Source organism: Platichthys flesus, chromosome 10, assembly GCF_949316205.1.
Source record: "Platichthys flesus chromosome 10, fPlaFle2.1, whole genome shotgun sequence".
NCBI classification, from domain to species: Eukaryota; Metazoa; Chordata; class Actinopteri; order Pleuronectiformes; family Pleuronectidae; genus Platichthys; species Platichthys flesus.
Genome location: NC_084954.1, coordinates 1,266,818 through 1,291,719, shown reverse-complemented (window position 1 = coordinate 1,291,719; position 24,902 = coordinate 1,266,818). Strand labels below are relative to the sequence as shown.

Genomic DNA, 24,902 nt, shown 5'->3' with positions numbered 1-24,902 from the left:
GTTGTTTTTTATATTGTTGTTTATATTGTTCGATACTGTTGTTTTTATATTGTTGTTTGTGAAGTGCACCAACCACACCAAGGCAATTTCCTGTATGTGAAAATATACATGGCAATAAAAAGAATTTTGATTCTGATTCTCTCTTCTGATTTGTCGATGAGCTCGTAGGCGTCAGGACTTAACTCTCTAATGTTCGAGTTATTCCAGTGCACCTGAAGGCACCAGTGGTTCTGGCGCGCACGCACAATAACATTGAACGTGTGCATGACGTCATGACGTAACATCACCACACTTACTATGAAGCCTTATATAAAAATTAAGACAGAGAGGGCGGGAGAGAGAGAGAGCGAGAGAGAAAGGGGGGAGAGGGGGAGAAAGAGTGAGAGAGAAAGGCAACACACTTGTAAACATTGTCACGTTTCAAACTTTATTAGTTAATCAATCACCTGAAATCAAGTTCAATGGCCCATTTTTTCAAAATAGTTTATCTTAAATGTGTATTTCATCAAAATATAAATTCTGGTCTTAAAATTTCAAGTTTTTCTAATAGTCACTTTGTCACTGTGTCGCTTTCTCAGTGTTTTTAAGATGCACATGTTCAGATGCAGTGAAACTCACAGACGCACAGAACAGACGAACCACAAAGAGAAACAGAGGATGAGTCATCACCGCGCTGCACATTACTCACTTTTATGAAACAACCATTTTGCCGCATTGAATAATAAAACATCTTGTGACAGTTCTAGAGAGAACTCAGTCACCTGCGCTGTTTTTAATCGGGACTCAAAGTAGAAAATATGAAATATAAGATTCAATTTAAAGACATTCTGCTCTTTGATATTCAGCTTTAGAACAAACAGAAAAAGCTGAAACTTATTCACGAGATGTCATTTTGACGTTTTATCCTTTTCAACAACTTTACTTTCACCTTCTTTATAATAAGCATTTATGAGTGTATTCCTTCAGAACACATTCATAATAATAATAATAATAATGACATTTTAAAAGACGTTATCATTAATTTAACTTTGTCTATAAAGATATAAGTCATATCCTTACACCATAAATGTGTTTTAAATACATTTATAAAACTGAATCTGCTTATAACTGCATATTTCTTTTCATCATTATCATATCAACACATCAGACATGAAGAAGAGCTGCCATGTGATTCTTTGACCAGCAGAGGGCAGCAACGGGATCAAATGAAAGAAAACAACCGAGAGCCAATAGAAAGAACACAGGACATCGAACAGGACCGGAAACTGTCGTTTCTCCCGCCGGCAGTGAACGCACCTCAGAGGATGAGGATCCAGAGAATATTTCATAAATCACACAGTAGCATCAAAAGGTAACAGAAGCCTACGAGTGCATATCGTCCATGGACAAGCTGAGGTGCATCAGAAGAGCCTGTAAATCCCTGAATATGCTCAATGTCCACATGAGCAACAGTCACAACGAAAAGCAACAGACAATCAAATGGAAATCAGATAGAAGTCCTTCATCAGAGCTCAGAGTCCTTCACATCTGCACGGATACTAAACCACTGACATCAACTTGAGGAACCCTGTTGATCCGAGGCAGGAGACGATTCATCTGCTGCTGCCCCCTGGTGGAGGAGACGAGAGGAGGCAGCGACCCCACAGGGGAAAGGTCAGCAGCTTCTCCTGACCTGGTGAAGGCCTGGTGGAGACGGAGCTCTGTGGACTCAGCCGTGGTCGTCCAGGTTGTAGAGCAGCACCTGGTGGCTCGGGGCGAGGCCGGGACACGAGCCCAGGCCGTACAGGCACCCGGCTGCAGGGTAACAGGGCAGCAGCCGGTAGTGCTGCAGGTCCTCCAGGCCGAACGGTGGAGAGCAGCAGTCTGTCACCAGCACCTTCACCCTCTTCCTGTCCGGGTACATCAGCCTCCGCTGCCCACTCGCCCCAATGACCTCCTCTTCCTCCTCTTCCTCCTCTACATCGTCTTCTTCCTCCTCCTCCTCCTCCTCCTCCTCCTCAGCCTCCAGCTCCTCCTCCTCATGGTGGATCTTCCTCAGCAGGTTGTTGATGAGGACGGAGCGCCGCAGGTAGGCCTCGGGGTCCTCCAGGAACCTCAGCTTCTCCAGGGACAGCTTCAGGATGCAGCTGCGGTCCTCCTGCAGGATCAGGTGCTGCAGGAGACCAACACATCGGGGGATTGGTTAGGACTTCTTAAACTGGACACGTGGCAACTTTGACCAAAACAGTTCAGAGAGTCCGACCAAACAAAGGTGGCACGTCATACAGGTTCACTCTTTAACATCACCAGATAAGTAGTTTGATGTTTCTTAACAGATTCCCCAGAGAACAATTCATGGATGTTGATGAAAATACATATATAAACAGCTCTACTGAGGGACATCCTACTTATCACTGAAGGTACAAATGATCATATCTGTCCTGTAACTATCCCTGTGACACATGATCTGGATTTCATTGTGTTGAATATAAAGGTTGAATCCATAGAGATGAAGAACCAACAGCTTCAGCTCAGGGTTCCTGAACAAAGCAAATCAAATCACGCTGAAGGTTGTTCTTACTTTTTGAAAATATCCATGTAGGCCTCCGTGTAAATCCTCCTCCTCCGCATATTTCCTCTTGAAGTAGGCAACTTTCGACGTTGTTGAATGGTTGGTTCTCTCTCTCACAGGGAAGGAGGCTGCTAGGGGCCGGAAAACACAGATGAGACGGCACATCCGACAGAAGGAAGGATGGGAAACATAAAGAAGGAAGGATGGGAAACATGTTTAAATATGGAAACGGGGGGCAGACGGGAGTGTCACCTGCTGCTGGTCCACCGCCGGCGCTCAGCTCTGCAGACGAGAGGGTGAATCAGTGCGTCTGATCCGATCTGAGCCTCCACATCACCCTCAGGCTCCTGCAGGAGTCCAGAGATCAAGAGGAGAGGAAGGGGAGGAGGAAGAGGAGAATGAGACTGAAGGAACCCAAACATCTGAACTTGCACAGAACGTAAAAACAACTCTGCTGTCGTCCCATTGGTGTCAACATGAGATGTTTGATATGTGGAAATTGACTTATTATCCCAAAATTACCAACCTGTGAAACCTGGACATACACATACATACACATATATTGAATTCCTGACTTTATATATAACTTAAAGCAGACAACAGCTCTCAAAAAAGAAACAGTATATCAAAATTATTCATAAGTATTGAAAAAAACCACAATAAAGCTGTTTTATTTGATTCATTATGTTTCTAAATATTTGCTCTTTTTTAGTTTATTTGTACATTAAAAAATATGAATAACATCTTGATTTTTATCCATAAGTTGTTAGTGTGCTGTTCATTGTGTGTATTGTGTGTATTTGCACATTAAGTGTGTAACTGGATCATCCTTGTATATTCGTTTATTCACATCTTTACCTCGAAATGAACAAACACAAATAATCTGCTGTCCTCAGAAGCTGATTTGGATTCATGAAAGAGCTGAGGGAGGAGAGATAGGAGGGCGTGTGTGTGTGTTTGTATGGGAGGGGGGGTATTTAAAATGCCATAAATCAATCATGAAGCTTTATCGTTGACAGAAACCTCCCTGAAGCTGCTGCAGTGACTCACACAGTTTCTAAAATCCAACTGAATATTTCATCTGTGGGAGAACGATGATGGACGAGTGTGAGCGGAGACAGAGAGGGTGCGTGGGAAGTGTGTGTGTCTGTGTGTGTGTGTGTGTTCATGCTCTGGCTCCTTCTTCAGCAGATATGAAAGCAGAATTATTTGTGGCAGATCATAAATTCCCAATGAGCTTCCTTCTTTAGAAACCCGTCTCTCAGGTGAAATCCACAGATGAGAGAAGTTTGAAACGAAAGAATCAGAATTAAAACAGGTTTGGTTTTAACACAAAGCTGGTTGTGAGGTAACCACCTGTTTGTGTGTCTGTTTGAACAAATTGTTTATCTTAACAAGAATCTCTAGATTTGTGCAAATTCACATTTTGTACGTTTGAGGTTTAACTTCTGAGAGTAAATGTTCATTTTCACGGTTTTTTTTCTGTTTCTTTGATTCCATAAAGACTTTGAGTTTGAAGTCAGATTTTTAAGATGATGTGTTGTCCTTGTGCATTTCCTCTGTTTATCCAAAGCACCGGGTGTTTCCTGTGAAATGAGCATCATAGATAAACTTACCTTCACTGCGGTTCAACGTGCAGCTGCTGCAGCCGATACATCCGATCAATGTCCGCTCAAAGTCCGTCACAGCCTGTCAGTCATTCCGTGCAGCAGCAGGTCCCTAAGTCCCTCCCTCCTGAATCTCTCCTGTCCTCGGCGAGACATCCACCGTCCTCTCACCGACTCAGCGACGCTCCCGCTCGGCCTGAAGTCGTGGCCTCCCCCGGTGGCTTCCTGCAGACACACGGACGGAGGGAGCGCGCATCATCCTGAAATATCCCGGCCACGGCAGCTGGAGGCAGCGCGCGCAGCTACCCACCCCCCCCCCCGCGCCCTCATTGGTCCAGGCGGAGGCAGATGTGTCCTGTTGCTAGGAGACAGTGTCCTCCCTGCGTGGATTGTCTTCACCGACAGAGACGAAGGTTTCCTGACTTCATCAGAGCGCGATGAAGAGGAGGAGAAGAGGAAGAGCAACGTTCATCTGCTTCTTTGGTTCTTCCCTGTTAGTTTCACTTCTTGGAGTTTTCCTCTTGTTGAGGATAAAGAGCAGATGACGTCACAGCTTGTTCTAAGTGAATATGAGCTAAACGAGTAACATCTGATCGACTGGTCACTTATTATTCACATTTATCATTTATTCAAGCGTTGTTTGTCGTCATTTTGCTTCGTTAATGTTGTGCGTTTTTTAAATTTTTAGCATCTGTGGTTGTTTTGCGTGTTATATTGAAACAAATGAGAAAAAACAAATGAAATAAAATGACAAATAAAACATTTAGAATGATCTGCTTCGTGCTGATTTAACCTCAATCTAAATACTTTGATCTACGTCCATATCTCATTTCTAAAAGTATTATTGAAAGATCATGTGGGAACATTAAAGTCACTACAGATGAACATTCATGAGGTTTCCTGAGCCATTTTGAAAAGTGACGTGAAGCTGAAAAAAGACAGAACGTGAATTTTCCAACGTGAACAAACGAAGAAACAGAAACAAACTGAATCTAACGAAGCATCTGCTGCCAAAGATCTGATTTATCTGTCTTTAAAAACACACTGTAATCTCTACAGGGGGGGAGGGGGGGGGGGTTATTGTTGTGTGGTGTGAGCATCAAAGCCTCAGAGCTAAGACATCTGAGCAGAGATTAGAAAGGACAGAAGGAAAAAGGAGAAAGCAGATGGCAGACAGACCGTCCCACAGCGGGGGGGCTTCTGGCCTTTATTGGCAACGACAAAACTTGGTACAAAAAGTGCTTTTTGTGGATGCTGAGAGGGGGGTTGAGGGGGGGGAGGGGGGGCATGCACGTCCCGGGCCAGGGGACGAGGACTGTGATCCGTCCCAGGCTCAGTCCACTGGTTTGTCCACAGTTGCTCCTGGTTCTGACTGAGCTCCTGGACCAGCACCAGACTCCAGCCGGGGTGGATCTGCTCCCAGGGTGGGGGTGGGGGTGCGGGGGGGGACTCCAGTGCCGGGTCGGGGCCTGGACATCGGGACGGGGGGGGGGGGCAAACACATCCTCGTCCCACGGAACAACAACGAGGAGGCTGCATGCAAACTTCTCTCTGTGGATCAGTTTCATGTGGAAACGTTACAGGCACTTCATCAGAGACTCCACAGCTGGGTCACATCTGGAGCACCAGCCGGCTCTGGAACACAGCATGCAGATGTGCAACTACCGGAGGAATCCTGGAGAGACTCAGGAACACTCGACACTGACCATTTAAAAAATATAGAATAGATATTATAGATTCTGTACAAGTGGACATGCAGAGAACACGTTCGCTGTTCACACCTCAGACCGGAAACAAAGATGGACGTCACGTTCCAAAGGTCACATAGCCCCGCCTCCTCCATGTCAGCAGAGGGGACATGGACCAAACCAAAACATCTTAAGTTCTCTTTACATTGATTTGAGTTCTTAACGCACTGATGTTTGTTCAAGTGTTCAAGTCTCTAATAAGTTTGGTTTTAATTAGTTATTTGATCATAAATGGGCTGAGACATCGTGATTGACAGCTGAGACTGACCCCTGATTGGTCGAGAGCGTGTGGCGTGTGACTCGTGTCTGTGATGTTGTGTCTTTAGTTTCTCGATGTGTCGTCCATATTTATTCACAGTCGATTGTTCACACTCACATCTGAAGCCGGTGGAACAGGAGCTGATTTGAAATCTTATAACCGTTCATAAGTCTCATCTTCCCGATGAAGATGATGAAGACTCCGGGTTTAGAATCATTTCTCAACAGAACCAACAACCAATAAAAGCTTTTTAAAACTAAAGGTTCTGTGTGGGCCTGATCATTATAACCAAAGTGATATGGTTATATCAAAACTTCTCCACTCGAGCTTCACTTATTCCTGAAGAAGTCGTCATTAAGTTGATCTGAATAAATAAATTGATTGATTGATTGATTGATTGATTGATTGATTGATTGATCTGAAACTTGTACTTCTTTCATATTACTTGTGTTTTTTTTGGATCCTTCTGTTTTGCCAGTTCTTTCAAGTGATTCATTTTGTGCGATATCATTTGTTGTCTTTTTAAATTGGGATTTTGTATCATCTGATCTGTGTGTAATTTGTTGTGTTTGATTTTAAAGGACTTTTCATTATTTAGCTTGTTGCCTTTTGATGATGAAGAATTTACTACAGAGGCCTCGGTGTCACGGGGGTGGAAGCGGAGGGACGCTCACACAAACATCTCTGCTGCGGTGGGTGTTTGAACCCCTGAGGGTTTTGGAGTAACTACAGTAAACAGCTTTAATCCCCCCCCCCCCCCTCCTCTGGGCTGAGCTGCTGTGTATGACTCAGTGATGCGCAGAGCGAAAGAGGATGAGCCTTAATGGCATCGCACTGTACGATGCTACAGCTGTAACTATACCAATTACCACATAGAGACGCACACATACACACACACACACAGACACACACTCAGGGTAATTCATTGCATGTTATTAACAGCTGCAGTGAGATATTTTAAAGCCTCTTTTCAGCTCAGAGTCGACGGTGTTAGAATGAGCTTTGACTCGTGAAGGAGGCGCAGCCAAACAACATCGTTCAGTGTTGTTGACTGGGGGGGGGGGGGGGGGGTGAGGGGGGGGGTGGCTCTCATCCCATCGCGGTTAAGAGTCTCCAGCTGCTGGTCTTCCTGTAGTAACACGAGTGTCAGGAGAATATGAATGAGTGTTGAATATGAATGAGACGCCCTCCTCCCCCTCCTCCTCCCCCTCCTCTTCTTCCTCCTCCTTCTCCTCTTCCTCCACTTGACTCATGAAACATCTCCTCTTCCTCTTACTTTTCACAAACAGGAACCAGGACGCCGGCTCCACCGTCACCCAGCTACACGTTTGTCGTGTTTTTCATACGATCGTTTTAAAGCCTCTTTTGGAATCGTCTTCTCCACGGAGACGAACAACGTCCCGATGTTTTTAAACTGACTCTAGATCAGGAAACGTTTCAGACTTTTTACCACATCTATGATTTAGATTTTGTTAACCTCTGTCTGTTAATATGTTGTGTGTTTTTTATCCCATCTTACAGACTTTGTTCTATTTATTATAACAGCTCAGACGACGTGCACGGACGTAACAGTCTCCTAATAGCTTCATTCTGTTTGTGTCTTTGTGAACCTTGTGAGGATGTACACAACTGACAGGTGCATGAGGCAGCCACCACGCTCACGCACAAAAAGCTAAAATGTCTCGGTCCTAATTGGTGTCGCTCATTTCCTTCTCGGTCTCTTTGTGTTCAGACGGTTTGACGGAGACCCGGTGGCTCTCTGCTTCACCTCAGTGCACCTGAACCCAGCACGTTGCTGTGCACGTTGGATCTGTAAATGTTATCACAGGTCATTTTTTCGGGGACATTCGTTGACTTGCTTTCATTTCCAGAAGTTTCCCAAACTAATCTGCAGCTTTTGTTTTTGTTTTTTAACTGAAATTTGTCTCTGAAAGGATCCTGGGACAGAAACAAAGACAAAGACAGAAGAGGACAAATCCCCGGCTCCTTGAGGCTGATGGAGTTAAAACCATTTCTGCTCTAAACCTTCAAGTTTACAAAAACATTTATGATTAGACGAGAAAAGGAAAGTGGAGAATCGTGCAACAGAATCCAAATTCAAAAGCTTCATTGTGCAACATCTGTCTTTGATTTAGTTAATTTGAATCATCAACAAAAAATATATTTAATCTGAAGTTCCATCAGCCTCCAGGAGCAGAGGAATTTGTTCACGTTTCCACAAAACAAGGTTCGATTCCCCTCCAGGTTTGGACGGAGGTGAAGAGCCACATGCATGGTCCTGTCAGTCTTTCACTTTCCTCTCATAAAGAATAAACCTGCTTCCACCTAAAGCAGAACCTGGATCCCGTCAGGCCTCCAGCAGGACGTGCCAGCGGCAGACCTGCTGTCCTCGACTGTCCTTCATGTCCGTCCAGTGGAGCTGCTCCTCCTCGCCGCTGCTGTTCTGACCCAGAGAGATCCAGCCCACCATCTCTTTGCGCTTCATGCTGCGCCGGCTGTAGATGGACACCAGCAGCGTGACGTCCGACAGCTGGAACAGCGCCACCTGGAACATGAAGGTCTCCTTGTAGACCGGGTTGGGCTGACCGCGCCGCACCGACGTCTTACAGCGAGAGATCTCCTGTCCCATGGAGTTCAGCAGAGACAGACGGCCGTACGTGTCTGGACCGGAGGACGAGGAGATCCAGGAGGACGAGGAGATCCAGGAGGAGGAGGAGATCCAGGAGGAGGAGGAGAAGAGCAGAGAGAAAACAAGTGTGAGTGATCTTCTTGTTTTTTGTGTTGAGCTGTTGGTCAGTGAGGAGTCTGACCTGGTGGTCTGCTGACGGCCAGGTTCCTGAAGTGGCTGCCCTTGATGAGCTCCACGGACATGCGCCCCGTGGTGGCGTTGTAGGAGAGGCCGACCAGCAGCTCGGGGACGCCGCCGTGCGTCAGGGACTGAGTGGACGAGGCGCTGTCGCTCTGAGACACCGTGGACAGACTCAGCAGCGAGTCCACGCTCTGACAGAGACACACACAGGAGCGGGGGGGGGGGGGGGGGTTCAAATATCATTTTGCACGAATATGTGAATATTTGCCAATTTTTGTAGTATACGTATAGTTTTATTATCTGTTATTATTCTCATAATTCTCAAATGACCACGGTTCTTTCCTTTATGTAAGAAACTGAACTACATGTGCTGTGCAACATTTGAACATTTGCACTTAACCTTTTTCCTACTGTATTATCCCACCTATAGTGTATTCATATTTTTATATATTTATCTTGCTCTTAGTGTATTCATCGTTCTAACGCATTTCTTGTATATGTACTTGTACTGTGCAATGACAATAAAGTTGAATCTAATCTAATCTAAATTACAATTGTGTGAACCTCACTTTTAAAAAAAAGACCTTCTTTGACTTTCTTGGTTTCTTAAACTACTGCCCGGGTCACGTGGTCACGACCCCTGTGGTCGAATTAATTAGTTCTTGTGTAAAGCAGCTGATGAAACAACACGGCTACACAACGTGAGTATCAGCACGGAACAGGATGCAGGCCGCAGTTCACCTAACAACCACCGGGGGCGTCGTTAATAAAAATCATTTTCTAAATGTTACACATCGTTCCTTTAAGTTCAACAGCTTCAGTCTAAAGATGAACGTAGCCCAGTGTTGGGTTCATCAGTCCCACCTTGAGGTTACTGCGAGGCTCCAGAACCAGCGTGGTCTCCATCGTCCCTCCGCCCGGGTGGAGTCCTCCCAAACCCAGAACCTTCTCCCCCATCATCTTCTCCCGGGACATCCTGCCTCCCAGTGCGTACAGCCGGAACCTGATGGCCGACAGCTGCAGGTCGGACGGCTCCAGGCGCGAGAAGCGGAACGTCTCGTTGAAGTGCGGCATCGAACCTTTCTGCACCGACGTCTTGTGCCGCTGCTTCTTGGAGGGGAGCAGGACCATGTGCACCTGCCAGGAGTCCATCCCGCTGCGAGCCTTGTCCGGGACGTCCCGGGCCGCCACCACCGACACCAGCAGCTTCTCCACCTCGGGCCGGTACTCCAGGGACAGGACCAGGTCTGCACAGGTGGAGATGGGGGGTCGGAAGGAGCTGACCGGCTCAGACGAGGCCTCCTCTTTGGGAGGCTGCTCCTGCTGAGAAGGTCACAAGAGAGAATTTTTAAAATCAACCAACTGGTTCCTTTGTGTTTCAGCTCAAAGTGAGAAACCAGAGCACCACTGGTATCTGCTGGTTAACCCCTTAACGCCTGAATTCATTTCCAATTATACAAAGAAATATTATTGGTGTTTTTGTCATACAGATGCCAAATTAAGTGGAGATTGTTAATGTCAATATAGCATATACAATAGATTAACATTTAGGTATGAGGCAAATTAGCGACATTAGGCATAATGGGGCATAACCGTAATTTAACAAATATTGGTATGTAGATTATTATATTGATCCTGCCTTTGCTTGAAATTGAATAACAACATATGTTTCTGTACAATCATTGCTGTTCCATCATCAGAGTATTTCAAATACAGCTCAATACCTCAAAATAACTTAGCTGCACAGGCTAAAGGGGCTAGTGTGTATTTTCCACTCCGACCACTAGATGGCGGCAGAGTGCTTCCAATACCTTCCTTGGTATGTGGAGTATTTGCACCATCAGGCACAATCGTCACCTCGGTGGCATAAAGACCAGAATGGGGTTTGAGGTGAATTTGGGACATTCGTCTAAAAGGAGTTAAATCTGTAAGGAACACTGGTTTGTTAAAGTTTGAGGTTTGGAACACGGTGTTGGCTTCTTGCTGTTTTGGAGTTTTACCAAAAACACGTGAAACAAAAGCTACGATCGACAAAGAGGCTTAGGGATTTACTGTAAACCTCCGATGAGGCTAACGTCAGAAGGGACAGACACACAGGAACGAGCAAAACACCACAACAACAACAAGAGGCCAACAAAAGATTTTATATTTACATTCACAGGTTAGAAAAATGTCTGAATCCAAACCAAGCATCACTGATTCAGGTGAGAATCAAATCCAGCGACGGTGAGAAAGTTCTCACCGGCTGATTGGTGGTTTATTTATACCTGAGCACGTGATTGGCTGAGAGATGAAGAGAGACGCAGCAGAAGGAGAGCAAACAAAGAAACGGTTCGATTCCTTCAGCCCACGTGTTTCCATCATGAAGACATTCTGAACATCATCTGCTCGTCCCCAGAAACCCAAACGTTTCAGATCTGCTGCAGGAGGATTCATCTTTCATATGCAGCGTCCTCTGAGCAGGTGTGAAACACTCAACTGACGTTTTATTATTTATTGTTTATTGTTTATTGTTTAGAACGAGAAGCTTACATGGAGCAGCGAAGGGACAGAAATGGGTTTTTGTTTTGTCCTCCTCGCTTCTTATGATTGAATTTCTATCATTTTTAAATATCATTTTCTTGTCTTCCTTTATTGCCAATAGACAACATCTATACAGTGCGTTTTCAATAGATAAATATAAATAATATGGATCAGATCTGCTTATTGTGTTATTTGTGTTATTGTGATTATTGAGTTTATGTCCCTCGGCTACATTTTGTTCAATATGTCAACGTTTACTGAGCATGTGGTGAAGTGTGTTGTGTTTTTTAAAGGAAGCAGCATCTGTTAGAGTACTATTACTACAGTAATGAAGTACAGTACTTACAGTGGCAGTTATCAGTAGTAGAGGTTCTAGTATTATTAGCTGCAGTCGCACTGTTGTTATGTGACTGTAAAAATAAACTGCTCCACTGGTGCGACCTCATTTATTATTTATGAAGTGTTTGTAGATGTCAGTATCAGTGTGTGTGTATGTGTGTGTGTGTGTGTGGGGGGGGGGGGCTGGATTGCTCCCAATTTCCAAGTGTGGTTTGGTGACTGAGAGCACGCACATGCACACATACACAGACACACAAACAAAATAGACACACTTGAAAACATCATCCACACAGAAATACATGTAGGTGCATGTATTTACGTATTTACTCATATACTTGTACACTCTTACACACACACACACACACACACACACACAGTGATAAATAGTCAGGAGCTTGTCTTTGTTCGTCAAAGCTTCATAGTGAGAGTGAAGGAAATATCCACTCTTTACACAGACCCTGGATCTGTGTTTGGTTTGTGTCCAAATGAACCTGAGAGGATAACGAGTGATAATCCTGCGCTGAATGATGACACCTCTGCAAAGCATGATGGGTAAACAGCTCTGTGACCCCGTTAAATAATCCCCTGGTCTATTTGGTTTAGGTGACGACCAGATCGTGGGAAACAATTCATTTCTTATGTTTTTTATTTTCAGCGTTTAGTGAAACTGTAAATGATGAAAGCTTCACTGAGGCTGAATGTCAGGCTGCAGTACCTCGGGGCTCCAGGTGGAGGAGCTGTCCGTGACGTCATTGTGGTCGTGGTCCTGCGCAGACGGCTGCGTGTCCTCGCTGCCCTCTGCAGCCGGTCGCCTCATACTGGGGGCGGGACTGTCCCTGGCGTCTGATGTCTCGTGGACAGACGGGTTGCCCGGGGGGGCAGAGGACGCCCTCTCCATTTCCTCGACCGCTGCCGAGAGCGGGTCCTGGAAGCCCGACTGGTTCTGAGCCGCCATCTCTGCACAGGGAAGGCAACAGGGTGGGAAAGTCGGCATTAGCCCCCCTGGTGGTTGGTGTTAAACCTGCGGTTCAAAGACCGTCCTGAAGCAATTATCTCCAGTTCATCCTCATTAAGGTTCAACTGCATGAGGAGTTCACCACAGCAACAAGCTGAAGTGAGTCACGAGCCGGTGTGTGTGTGTGTCTGTGTGTGTGTGTGTGTGTCTGTGTGTGTGTGTGTGTGCTCTACCTTGTACATAGGTGACTTGCACCAAACAAATTCAACATCCACCTTCTCATATACCTTGGGTTGTAAGGTCACAGTGACCTTTGACCTCTGAACATCAGATTGTAATCACTAGCAAAGTTGAAAAATGTCCCTCAAGAATTTTTTTTTGCGTTTGACCTTTGACCTTTGACCTTTGACAACAAAATCGTATCAGTTCACGTTCGAGTCCTGATGAACGTTACGACTTTGTGAGATCTCAGGTTCACGGAGCGGCTCAGACCCACAACCCATCGGGCCGGGTCAGGCTTCAGGGTCCCTCTGCCCCAGGTTCTCCTCCCGGCTCCTCCCGGCTCCTCCCAGGCCCAGGAGGCCTCCTCCACTGTCCCTATTCCAAGTGAAGGAGCGGGGGTTCTACTGCAGCTCCCTCCACATGTCTGAACTCCTCCGTCTTCCTCCAGCACATGACCCACTTTCCTGCTGAGACGGCAGCGACCCACCTGTCCGACCCTCTTTGCCCCCTGAGCCAAAGACCGCCGGTGCTCCTGTGATGTCTCCGGAGGAAGTTAACGAGGAGATCAGAGACTCACCTTCACAGTCCGACGGCTCGGTGCTGCCCTCCTCCTGGTCCGACAGTCGCGTGAATTTGTGGCGTCGACCCAACGTGAGCTGGGACGTGAGCTGGGCCGGCGGTTCGATGCCGCTGGGCGCTGTGCAGCGGAAACTCTGCGACCGCGACACCGAGATCTCAAACTGCTTCAGGACCTCGTCTTCGCTGTCCGAGGAGCTGAGGCCATCGTTGTCCCCGTAGCTGTCCACTGGAGGGAGAGAGACACAGGGAGACGGGGGGGGGGTGACAATCGGGAAAAGCTTTCGGGATAAAGGAGTGTGAGAAAAGAGAGGAGAGGAGATCCAGGAGGAAGGAGAGCACGAGAATAGAGTGAGTTTCAAACAGGATCCTCCTCGTTCATCTCTTGATCCTGGACAGACTCATAAATGAACATTCTTAAAGGTTTAACTGGTTATGAACCAGTCTCAATTTAATATTTTAGCTGTGTGTCAACCTTAGTTATTACAGTTTTTAATCTCTAGCAGCTGACTGATGATCACAGGTTCATTACAGCCCCCCCCCCCCCCCCCCCTGTCAGCATTAACAGGGCTGGAGTGTCACTCCACTCACATTATAATCTGACCATAATTGGATAGCAACAGCTGAATGAATGACGCCCCCCCGCCCCAACACACCCCCCCCTCTCAAGTGCAGGTCAACGTCGCTACCTGAGCGATCGCCATGGTGACCTACAGAGCAGGAAGTGACAGCTGATTGGTCGGTTAACTTCTGTCTTCTTCAGCTATTCATAGACGGCGCCAAGTGACATGGATCAGTGATCGTAACACAGACACACACACACACACACACACACACACACACTATACAGCAGCTGTATCCCTGGGTCAATCAGTCCAGTTCTAGTTCCAGACTCATACGAGTTCACTGTGACCTTTAACCTCTGAAATCGAATCAGTTCATTAAAAAATTGCATTATAATCAAATATATTGAAAAAGGAGAGTTGAAAAACAAAGTGAATTGGCATCAGAAACGACCCACTGACCATTTCCTGTTAAACATGCTGAAGGTTTAATTCATTTCAATGTAATATTACAATCAGGTGGATCAATGAGATTCAGTTTAAACCTCTGAGGTCAATAAAATACTGAAAAATAAAAAAATGATGAGTCATGGACTGAAAACAAGAACATTTAGCTGAAAAGTTCCGCAGGAGTTTTCCCTCAAGTGTTTTTCTGCTTCGATACAGAAACAAAAATCAACTGGAAGTGACGCGTGAGTTTCATCGATTCCATTCAAACCATATTTCCTCATTTAGTTCTCGAGCAGGAGCTCCTACCTTCTGCCTGAGCTGCTCCGGAGGGTCTGGCGCTGTGAACGTTACAGAGCGACTGCAAACAGGACGTTTTGTTTGCTCAGGAAACCAACTGGAAATACCAGAGGCTCCACCTGCTGAGGGCGAGGAACCGACAACCCGCTGTTTGCTCACGGTTCGACTCGCAGACTCCGCCCGGCTCGAGCGTCCTGTTGTTTCAGATCCGATAACGCAGCCTCTGAAATCTCTCTGAGATTCTGTTTGTTTCAACAGTCACTTTGAAACCCGCTCCGACCGGGGGGTGAACATCTGGGCTGATGTGCAGTGACTGAAGCTCCACAGCTGTGTGTGTAGTTCATGATTAATGCAATGAGCACAAATCACACACTCAGCTCCAGTCGCTCCTTTAGTGTAAAATTCAGTCGACCTCTCGTGACCTTCACTCTGTGTGTTATCACTGTTTGACAAGTGGGAGGAGAGACACAGTTTCACAGAAAGACACAAAAGACGGAGACGAGTGTTTTCTATAGTTATTATTTTATACTGTGAGCTCTGTGTGGGTCTGACTCACTCGAAACACACAAACACCCACCCAAAGAAACCTGCTGCACAACTACACACTCACCCACGTTCTGTCTCTGCTCCACAACAGTTTAATTGGAGTCTCACACACACACAGACACACACACACACACTCATCTTTTGTAATAGATTAACCATGACTAGAGGGGGGACGCTCGGTGGATCTCACATGTTGTGTATTTGTTTGTTTCTGACTTTCAGACAGGTGTGAATGGTTCCATGGTTGTGTTGCTTTGCAGTGAAAACACTTTGTTGGATAGTTTGGACTTTTGGACCAATCACAGGAAGTAGAGACAGAATCAAGAAGAACAAGAAGAAGAAGAAGAAGAAGAAGAAGAAGAAGAAGAAGAAGAAGAAGAAGAGTCGAGTCGCTCACTCACCGAGACCCTGACGGATTCCTTGGCGTCCTTTCTTGCGGCGGCCATGTTCCTCCAGGCAGGGCAGTCCGCCCACGCGTGAGAAACACAGCTTCTTGTTGATGAAGAGGAAGAGGACGGCCAACGCCACGATGAAGACGCCCACGGCGGACAGGAAGCCGATGGCCTCTGGGGTGACTGGCAGGAGGAGGGAGAGGGGACACACAATGATACACTGATCAGACCACACAAACAGACAACCTGGACACACACCCGCACACACACACACACACACACACACACACACACACACACACACACAGTACGCATGGTATATGTGATACACAGACAGAACGAGTGACACTTTAGTACCAGTTCACGTCAGTGCCTTGCTCAACAGCAGGGTCAGTGTAACAAGTGAACAGTTTTCTGAATCAAGAAATTAACAGAAACATTTTTTTTATTAATTGTGAGAATTTGAAAACATGAAAAGAAAGCCCGCCCCCTTATTGACTGTGAAGGACACAAACATTGGCAGCTTATTTACATGACAAGTACATATATATATATATATATATGTATATATAAATATATGTAAATATATATATATCTTTCTATATAGATATGTATCGATATGTACATAAATACACGTATAGCTACATATATGATATCATGATAAAAGATTGAGGCTAAAGCTACATGGACAATTCAGTTATGCAGTTTTCATTTGATTCAGTTTTTCTTTGTGTTATATTTTTGTGCGTCAGTATTATTTTTGTTGTTCTTTGTTTCTCTCTTTTGTGTTTGAGCTTTTCTTTTCATGCTCAGCTTCGTGTTTCTCAGTTTTTTCAGTTTTTCATTTCTAAGTTCTGACATGAATCAGATTCTGGTTTTTGTATAGATGGATTCTTTTTTCTGGGATGGGAATTGTGTGTTGTGTCTTCAATTGGTCCGATAAACTGAAACCAAAATTATATTTCACCACTAGTGTTCATCACTGGTCAAAGAGACTCGCTAAGAGGAAGAGATTCTGAAAGAATGAATCCATTACCAACAATTCTTTTTGAAAACATGTATTTGTAAAGAGATTTGAAAAGAATTGTGAAGATGGAGCAAAGACAGATTCTGCAAAATAGAAAAAGATGAAGAAGAGATCAGCTGAGGAGAGAGGTGAACAGATAGAAACCAGAGGTAGAGGAGAAGAGGTAGAGGAGAAGAAGAGTGGAGCGATAACGTGAGGATCTGCTCTCGACGACTCGCTGAGGCTCCTTCAACACCGATGAATAGAGACGCACAGCGGGGGGGCGGGCGGGGGGGGGGGGGGGGCTGTCTCCTGTTTCCAGGGTAACATTTCACAGAGCAGAGAATCAATGGAGACGAGTTCACGTCCCAGTGAGATGTGTGTGTGTCCCAGTGAGTGTGTGTGTAACAGTGTGTGTGTGTGTGTGTAAATACTATTATCTCTTCCTTATTTCAATAACAATCTTTTCATAACTTTCTCTGTCTCAGTTTTAAGAAGCTAAACTTGAGGAACCCGATTAAAAATCTGAGTCAAACACGTCACCAAGCAACTGTGTGTGTAACAGTGTGTGTATATAGCAGTGTGTTTGTGTAACAGTGTGTGTATATAGCAGTGGGTGTTTGTGTAAATTAATTGTATTTTTTGCAGAACATTTCCGTGCACATGGTTTATTTATCAAACACAAGTGTGTCCTTCATATTTGACCCTCTGAGTCGTTTGCACTGATCCCAGTTCAGCTTCACTCTTCAACTCGCTGCAGCTGATTCTGACGGTTGAAGTATTTTAACTGTTTTTAAGTTTAAAGTCTTTTTTAATCGTGATCCTGTTGAATCTTCTTATTTCTCATGTCTTTGATTTGTGTGTAAATCCCTTTGAGCTGCACTTTGTGTGTTGAAAGCTGCTGTGGGTATTGTGTTGTATTGTGAGTGTGACTCTGTGGAGGTGCTGCTCTGGCCCACAGAGGAACGTCTGGACGTGTTTACACCTCAACGTTCTGAGCCCGTCTGAGTTCGGCTCTTGAAAGGAAACATCAGCCCCCCCCCCCCCACACACACACACACACACACTCCTTCCTTCACCGACACGTTTGTGAGGACACGATGAGGATCTGTTTCCCTGAGGGTCTGAACTACCAGTACAACCAGTGGGAAGGCGACTCGGGTCCAAAGTTAAATATCCTGACGACTGCTGGACCAACAGTAACTGACGGTGTGTTCGGGTGCAGTGGTAAAGCGGAGTGTCGCTCTCAGCTGCTCTGACAGTCAGACACTGAGCTCAGTGTTGGAGACTCAGAGGCTCCTACTGTCTGCGTCCAGATGGACAGGAAGAAACCCCGGGTCAAAGTCTGGCCTCACACCTGCTGCACGCACACACACACACACACACACATACACACACACAGACAGACACACACTCGATTGCCCTTCATTCAACTCCATGTGGTCCTCACATCTCCTCACGCTTCACATTTATTTGAGATACGATGATCTTTTGTTCAATTGCAAATAATCTGTATATTGATCGATACCACCCTGAGCAACAAACGTGTGCCGCCATCCTCTAAATACATCGATCTAGAGTCCTCTCAGTGGAAGGAAAACCAGGACTAACAAACACGAAGGTGGAATATAAGCTATAGACATCGTGTCTCCTCTTTTTTATCCCGATTCTTGTTAAATTCGTCACTGACGTGTTCACTAGGAATTCTCTGCAGAGCTTCCTGTTCTTATGGAGAATGAATGGAATGAGGAGGCGTCTGACCCAGAACTCGACGAGAGGCAGAACGAAGCAACGGCAATAAAAGATTCACAATATCTAATCTGCCACAAACACGATTCCGAAAGCCTGTTTGTGTGTGTGTGTGTGTGTGTGTGTGTGTGTGTGTGTGTGTGTGAATTCTTAATCCTGATCCCCTCATTACTATGCAGCTGCTGACTTTCCAACCCAACTTTGAAGTGAGGGTCTCCAGAGGAGGGAGAAGAGAGCACTTTGATGTGAGTGTTAGATTAGGCTGGGGGGGGTAAGAAGAAGATGGCGAGGAGAAGGCCACGACGTCACCGCTCATTAACGAGAGACACGAGACGAACACGCGGCTTCGTACTCGATTCTTTCTTCTTTTTGAGCGATTGAATAAAAGCCTCGTCAGTTCGTCCTGAGGTCACTCGTTCACGGGGGTAAGTACTTGTAGGAGTCTGCGTGGGCTCAAACTGGGCCTGTGGGGGGGGGGGCTGATTGCTGCTCTGCGATAACCCAACACAACGCTGTACCTCCGGGGTCCTGAGCCAAACACTTGATCAGAAGAACAACCGCGTCACAGCAGCGCCACTGGGCTACGCCATTTTGAAGGCTCCTTCAAACGCAGCCAGAAGGCGTCCTGAGGAGCGAAGGATCCAACGATCAGTCGGATCTATCCCAGGTTTCATTGGGCGCCGGCGATGAACCTAGCCAGCTAGCTAGCTCTGCATGTGGCTCAAAGTATACGACGCAACAGAACGGGCAGGAAACGCTACGTAGACCCGGTGAGTCAGAGATTCCTCGGCAGCCGCTGGACACAGCTACAGTTTTGTCTCTTCGTGTGGTTGACGGTTGAGTTCCATCGTCCATAGAACCCTGGCAAGTGTGTGATGTAAAGGTTCTTCATGCTGCACTGCTCTCGTAGCAGTTCTGACTTTAACTTCACGTTAACTGACACACGTCCTCGGAGACGACGCCGAGTCAGACCGGACGAATGGTTTCAGAGAAACTCTGAATTCAGACGGACGGACAGAGATTCTTCCATTTACCTTCTGAGTGATGTTCAACTACAGAACATAATATGAAGTCATTGTTTAAAAACTATGTATATAATAAATCAGCATATTGAGCAGCTCCTTTAAAAGCTATGTCCAGATCCATGTGACGTTCACTGACCCTGCTGCACTCAACACACAAACAGCCGATGTTCTTGTTGTTGGGACAGGAGGTCGAATCAATCGAGAAACATCAGCACATCGTGTTTCAGCCGGATGCAAACCCACTGACCACAACACACACACACACACACACACACACACACACACACACACACACACACACACACACACACACACACACACACACACACACACACACCTGAAAACTATAGTTTCCCTGGAAACAACCAGAGGCTCTATTAAGGTATAATGACTTTGCCTTTTCCCACCCACACGTAAGAAGGTCTCATGTTACCATGGCTCTGTCAGTCAGTTTGTCCTGATTGGTCGGGAGCAGAGATGATGAAGAGGAGAGATGATGAAGAGGAGAGAAGATGAAGAGGAGAGATGATGAAGAGCAGAGAGGAGGAAGAGGAGAGATGATGAAGAGGAGAGAAGATGAAGAGCAGAGATGATGAAGAGGAGATGATGAAGAGGAGAGATGATGAAGAGGAGGGAAGATGAAGAGCAGAGAGGAGGAACAGGAGAGATGATGAAGAGGAGAGATGATAAAGAGCAGAGAAGATGAAGAGCAGAGATGATGAAGAGGAGAGATGATGAAGAGGAGAGATGATGAAGAGGAGAGATGATAAAGAGGAGAGATGATGAAGAGCAGAGAGGAGGAAGAGGAGAGATGATAAAGAGGAGAGAAGATGAAGAGGAGAGATGATGGAGAGGAGAGATGATGAAGAGGAGAAATGATAAAGAGGAGAGAAGATGAAGAGGAGAGATGATGAAGAGGAGAGATGATAAAGAGGAGAGATGATGAAGAGCAGAGAGGAGGAAGAGGAGAGATGATGAAGAGGAGAGAAGATGAAGAGCAGAGATGATGAAGAGGAGAGATGATGAAGAGGAGAGAAGATGAAGAGCAGAGAGGAGGAAGAGGAGAGATGATGAAGAGGAGAGATGATGAAGAGCAGAGATGATGAAGAGGAGAGAAGTTGAAGAGGAGAGATGATGAAGAGGAGAGATGATGAAGAGGAGAGATGATGAAGAGGAGAGAAGATGAAGAGGAGAGATGATGAAGAGCAGAGATGATGAAGAGGAGAGAAGATGAAGAGGAGAGATGATGAAGAGCAGAGAAGATGAAGAGGAGAGATGATGAAGAGGAGAGAAGTTGAAGAGGAGAGAAGGTGAAGAGGAGAGAAGATGAAGAGGAGAGAAGATGAAGAGGAGAGATGATAAAGAGGAGAGAAGATGAAGAGGCGAGATGATGAAGAGGAGAAATGATAAAGAGGAGAGAAGATGAAGAGGAGAGAAGATGAAGAGGAGAGATGATGAAGAGGAGAGAAGATGAAGAGGAGAGAAGATGAAGAGGAGTGATGATGAAGAGGAGAGATGATGAAGAGGAGAAATGATAAAGAGGAGAGAAGATGAAGAGGAGAGATGATGAAGAGGCGAGATGATGAAGAGGAGAAATGATAAAGAGGAGAGATGATGAAGAGGAGAGATGATGAAGAGGAGAGATGATGAAGAGGAAAGATGATGAAGAGGAGAGAAGCTCAAGTCACCAAAACATTCAAACCTTCTCTGAGTGTAAAGTGAACCTAATGCTGCCTTCATGCACCACCGGAAACGACAGCGTCCAATGAGGTTCATGTGATAACACACGTCCTCTTATTCTTATGTTTAATATTTATTTACAGTTACTGTCTTCTTTGATAATAAAAGGTAACCGCTTCAAAACATCATGATTTGATTTACACATAAGTTCCTATTTAAGTAATTCTTTATAATATTTAACCACAACAAAGTATTTTAATATATACATAGTATTTTAAATACATATTTGATTAAAATCTATACGATTTTATTTAACAGTTCAGATTTTCACGTCTTCCTAATGCGTCACAAATACAACGTGCGTCATCACAACAGCACCATCAGTTATTCAGAATTATTGATCAGAGCCGGAGGAGGCGGAGAATCAGTGACTTCACACCAGTGAGGCTGAGGCGCCGCCTACAGGTGAAGGACTGAACTGCAGCTGCACGCGACAGCAGTAACCATGACTCAGACAGAGGAGCTCTTAGATAATCCATCATCTCAAACTTCACCATGTTCACGTTCATCTCAACAAATAACTTCAGCTGCAAAACTTTCAAAACAACAGAATTTGACACAAGATCCAGTTCAAACAACATTATGAAGCATTTTCTGTTTTCCACAGAGACTCACGACCATCCTCCAATTAATGAATCTCCAATTAACCCGACACCTGCATCTGCATAAAGCCACAGAAACACGGGGACAACATGTCAGCTCCACACAGACGGACCTGGGCCAAACCAGGATTCAAACCATCAACTGAGAAACTCACAGTATCCAGGTGGTGACACATTGGAAGTTGCTGCTGGAGGATTTTCTTCTTCTCTGGACATGTCGCTTCTCTTTCAGAGAAATAAAAAACTCTCCAACTCAGCGAGGACAAACTCGCCTCCTCCTCTTAACTCTAAACTTGATCTTTTATCCTTTCTACGAATTCGGTCTGAGCTGTTCTGCGTTTTCCTGCGTGAGCCGTCAATCAACGTGTGTTTCCTGCCTCCTGATTGGGTGAGGCGGCCGTTCCCTTCCTGAAATACCAACGAGACACAACAACATGGAGGAAGGTGCAGAAAGTGGCCCCTGGTTCCCGGTGGTGTCCGAGAAGAAGGTCCTGAAATGTCAAATTACCTAAGTCTGGTAACATTTTCAGCTTCAAGAGAATGAAGATGATGAAGTTTGATCCTTTTGAAGCTCAAGAAACAAACTACGTGTTTTTTAAATCACTTGTTTGTGATTTTCTGATTAAAATCATCAAACCTCACCGTCAGGAAACAAAACCTGAACTTCTCTAACCCTGAAGGAGGAGTCTCTACATGTTGAAGCTCTACGGAGCCTTTTAAGCCTTTTCTCAGATCATAGCTTTAATTTAATAGCACATTTACAAGACATGTGTTTGTTGTTGTGTGTGTTTGTTTCTTTCATCATAGGAAGGAAATGTCTGCTTTTTAAATGCTAAATTTCACTGGCTGGTCTTGACGATGAGAGCAAAGGAAGACGTGAAGCGGTGGTGGAGACCAAACGGGAGCAAAAAGAGATGGAATACTTAATCTAGATTCAGAAGAGACACAAACCAACTGTTTGCAGGAGACAACTGTTTGACAACTTCATAATACGGCGACAACATACAAGGATTGAGTGTGTTCACCCCCCACCCCCCTCCCCCCCATCATCAGGTGACCCCTTCGGCCGTTCGGAGCACAGTGACGCTGATGAGTCAGTTTCCTCGGAGCTCAGATGAGCAGGAACAAACCTGGTTTTTCAGTTTCCTGATGGAGCTAATCATATGCACACGCACACAAGCATCAAGGATTACCCATGAGGCCTCTGTCAGCCTATCAGCCGGCAGCCGCCGCCCACAGCGGGGGGGGGAGAAAACCATGAATTAGACATCGAACCAGACTGTAACTAGGCCACAAGAACCACAATGGCCGACTGCTCCTTCCTGTTTAATGGAGCACAGGGGGGGGGGGAGCTGCTCAGGAGCTCACACACACAGAGGCAGATCAGAGGTAGCGTCCCCATGAGGTTTAAAGTATACACAAATTAAAGTAGTATATATATACTATGAAGTATCAGTACTTCTCCACTGAAGACGTTTCCTGAAGTCGTGTTTTTTTCAGTGTTTCTGTTTTTGACCTGAGTTCAGAATCCCGTCGTTCATCTCACATCCAGAAACTACTGATCCTAGACCTGTCAACGCACCTGTCCATCATCACACATGATGGACAGGAGGACCACTGATCCTCCACCTGTCAACACACCGTCTCAGAAGCTGCAGCCAATCGGTGCACACTCAATACTCTCATCGTCAACTTAGAAATTAATCATATTATTATAATAATTTAAACCACTTGTCAGAGCCGGTTTATATTTGCTGCTGGAGTAGGCTGGCAGGATATTAGCTCTGGACGTTTATTATTATTTTATCATATGTTCTCTAATGTTCTTAAGTTATTGTCAAACACTCAAATCATGATATGAAGTTCTGTGAATGATACTTTTCAGTTTGACCAGATTGCAGAGAAACACGACACAGTAAAAGTATATATTAAAATATAATAAAATTAAATTAGAAATCAACCCATAAAAATGCTTATTTACTTATTGTCAGTAACGACTGAAAAACCAGTAAAACCAAGATGTTGATAAAACTTCATGAGACGACAGAAGAAACTTCTACTTCTGTGGTGCTGGAGGTTTGTACTTTACTATTATTTACAGTTAGTACTTTATCAGTTATTGTCATTTGAAGGTAGTTTGGTATCAGTATCTTTCTTGGAGGGGGGGGGGGGGGGGTGTAGGGGCCCCAGGTCACATTTCTCTGGGACCCTGAAGTCTCTTGACACGCTCCTGGTTCAGTGATAATTCTGTTAGAAATACTTTCTCATTTCATAACGAGCAACGAATCCTGCAGCTGCTGAATGGCTCTATTAAAACAAACTGATCTTCTCCAACAGACATATTTAATATTTAATATTTAATATTTAGCTCATAAACGAGCTGCAGCATTTCCCCACCGATCAAACACTTGATTATATGAAGTAATTCTAATGGAGCACACATGTTATGATCATTCAAATCTATATAGCTGGTGCTGAGCTGAAACAGGAGGAAGTGATGAAGAGCAGCTCCTGGATCAGAAAGTGTTGTTGTTGTGCAGGAGATGTAAAAATAGATCGAACATGATCAGCTGATCCTGGAGCAGCTTCGTTGTGTTTCTATCACAAGAGACGTTCAACAGCAGAAATCTGACAGATACAGGAGTGCGTTAGGTGAGGAAGAGGAGGAAGAGGAGAAGGAGGATGAGGATGAAGAGGCCTCCTCGTCCTGCTCGCTACAGGAGGCAGGAGGAGACGGGGCATCGAACCTGTGGCAGCATGAAGCCCCGTGAGGAGCAGGTACTTACTGTCCGGGGCCATGACTCCGGCTCCTCGTCACTGCGGCTCCGGGAGAGTGATGCGCGGCACTGAGGTGCAGCGGGCCGCCGCTCCGCGTCCACAGCCGCAGAACCGAGAGCCAGGACGCCTTCACGGACCGTGGGACACATGCACACTGTGTGCACC

The 24,902-nt window shown here is 45.5% G+C and overlaps 2 protein-coding genes across 3 annotated transcripts; both read right to left on the bottom strand.

The window, feature by feature from the left end:
* Positions 1–420: 420 nt before the first annotated feature.
* LOC133962015 (podocalyxin-like protein 2) lies at positions 421–5,635 on the bottom strand. The gene is made up of 4 exons (XM_062397447.1): positions 5,551–5,635; positions 2,804–2,833; positions 2,561–2,679; positions 421–2,152 (listed from the first exon to the last, which is right to left on the bottom strand). Exons 1-4 carry the CDS (start codon positions 5,633–5,635, stop codon positions 1,709–1,711), a joined length of 678 nt encoding a protein of 225 aa, XP_062253431.1. The 3' UTR covers positions 421–1,708.
* Positions 5,317–24,902, bottom strand: syt16 (synaptotagmin XVI). Of its 2 annotated transcripts, none has more exons than XM_062396625.1 (7): positions 24,746–24,902; positions 15,847–16,083; positions 13,591–13,818; positions 12,552–12,793; positions 9,839–10,297; positions 8,976–9,165; positions 5,317–8,826 (listed from the first exon to the last, which is right to left on the bottom strand). In XM_062396625.1, exons 1-7 carry the CDS (start codon positions 24,756–24,758, stop codon positions 8,513–8,515), a joined length of 1,683 nt encoding a protein of 560 aa, XP_062252609.1. In that variant the 5' UTR covers positions 24,759–24,902; the 3' UTR covers positions 5,317–8,512. The 2 variants fall into 2 exon arrangements, with proteins under 2 accessions (XP_062252609.1, XP_062252610.1); XM_062396626.1 differs by having other exon boundaries at positions 15,847–16,020; positions 24,746–24,901.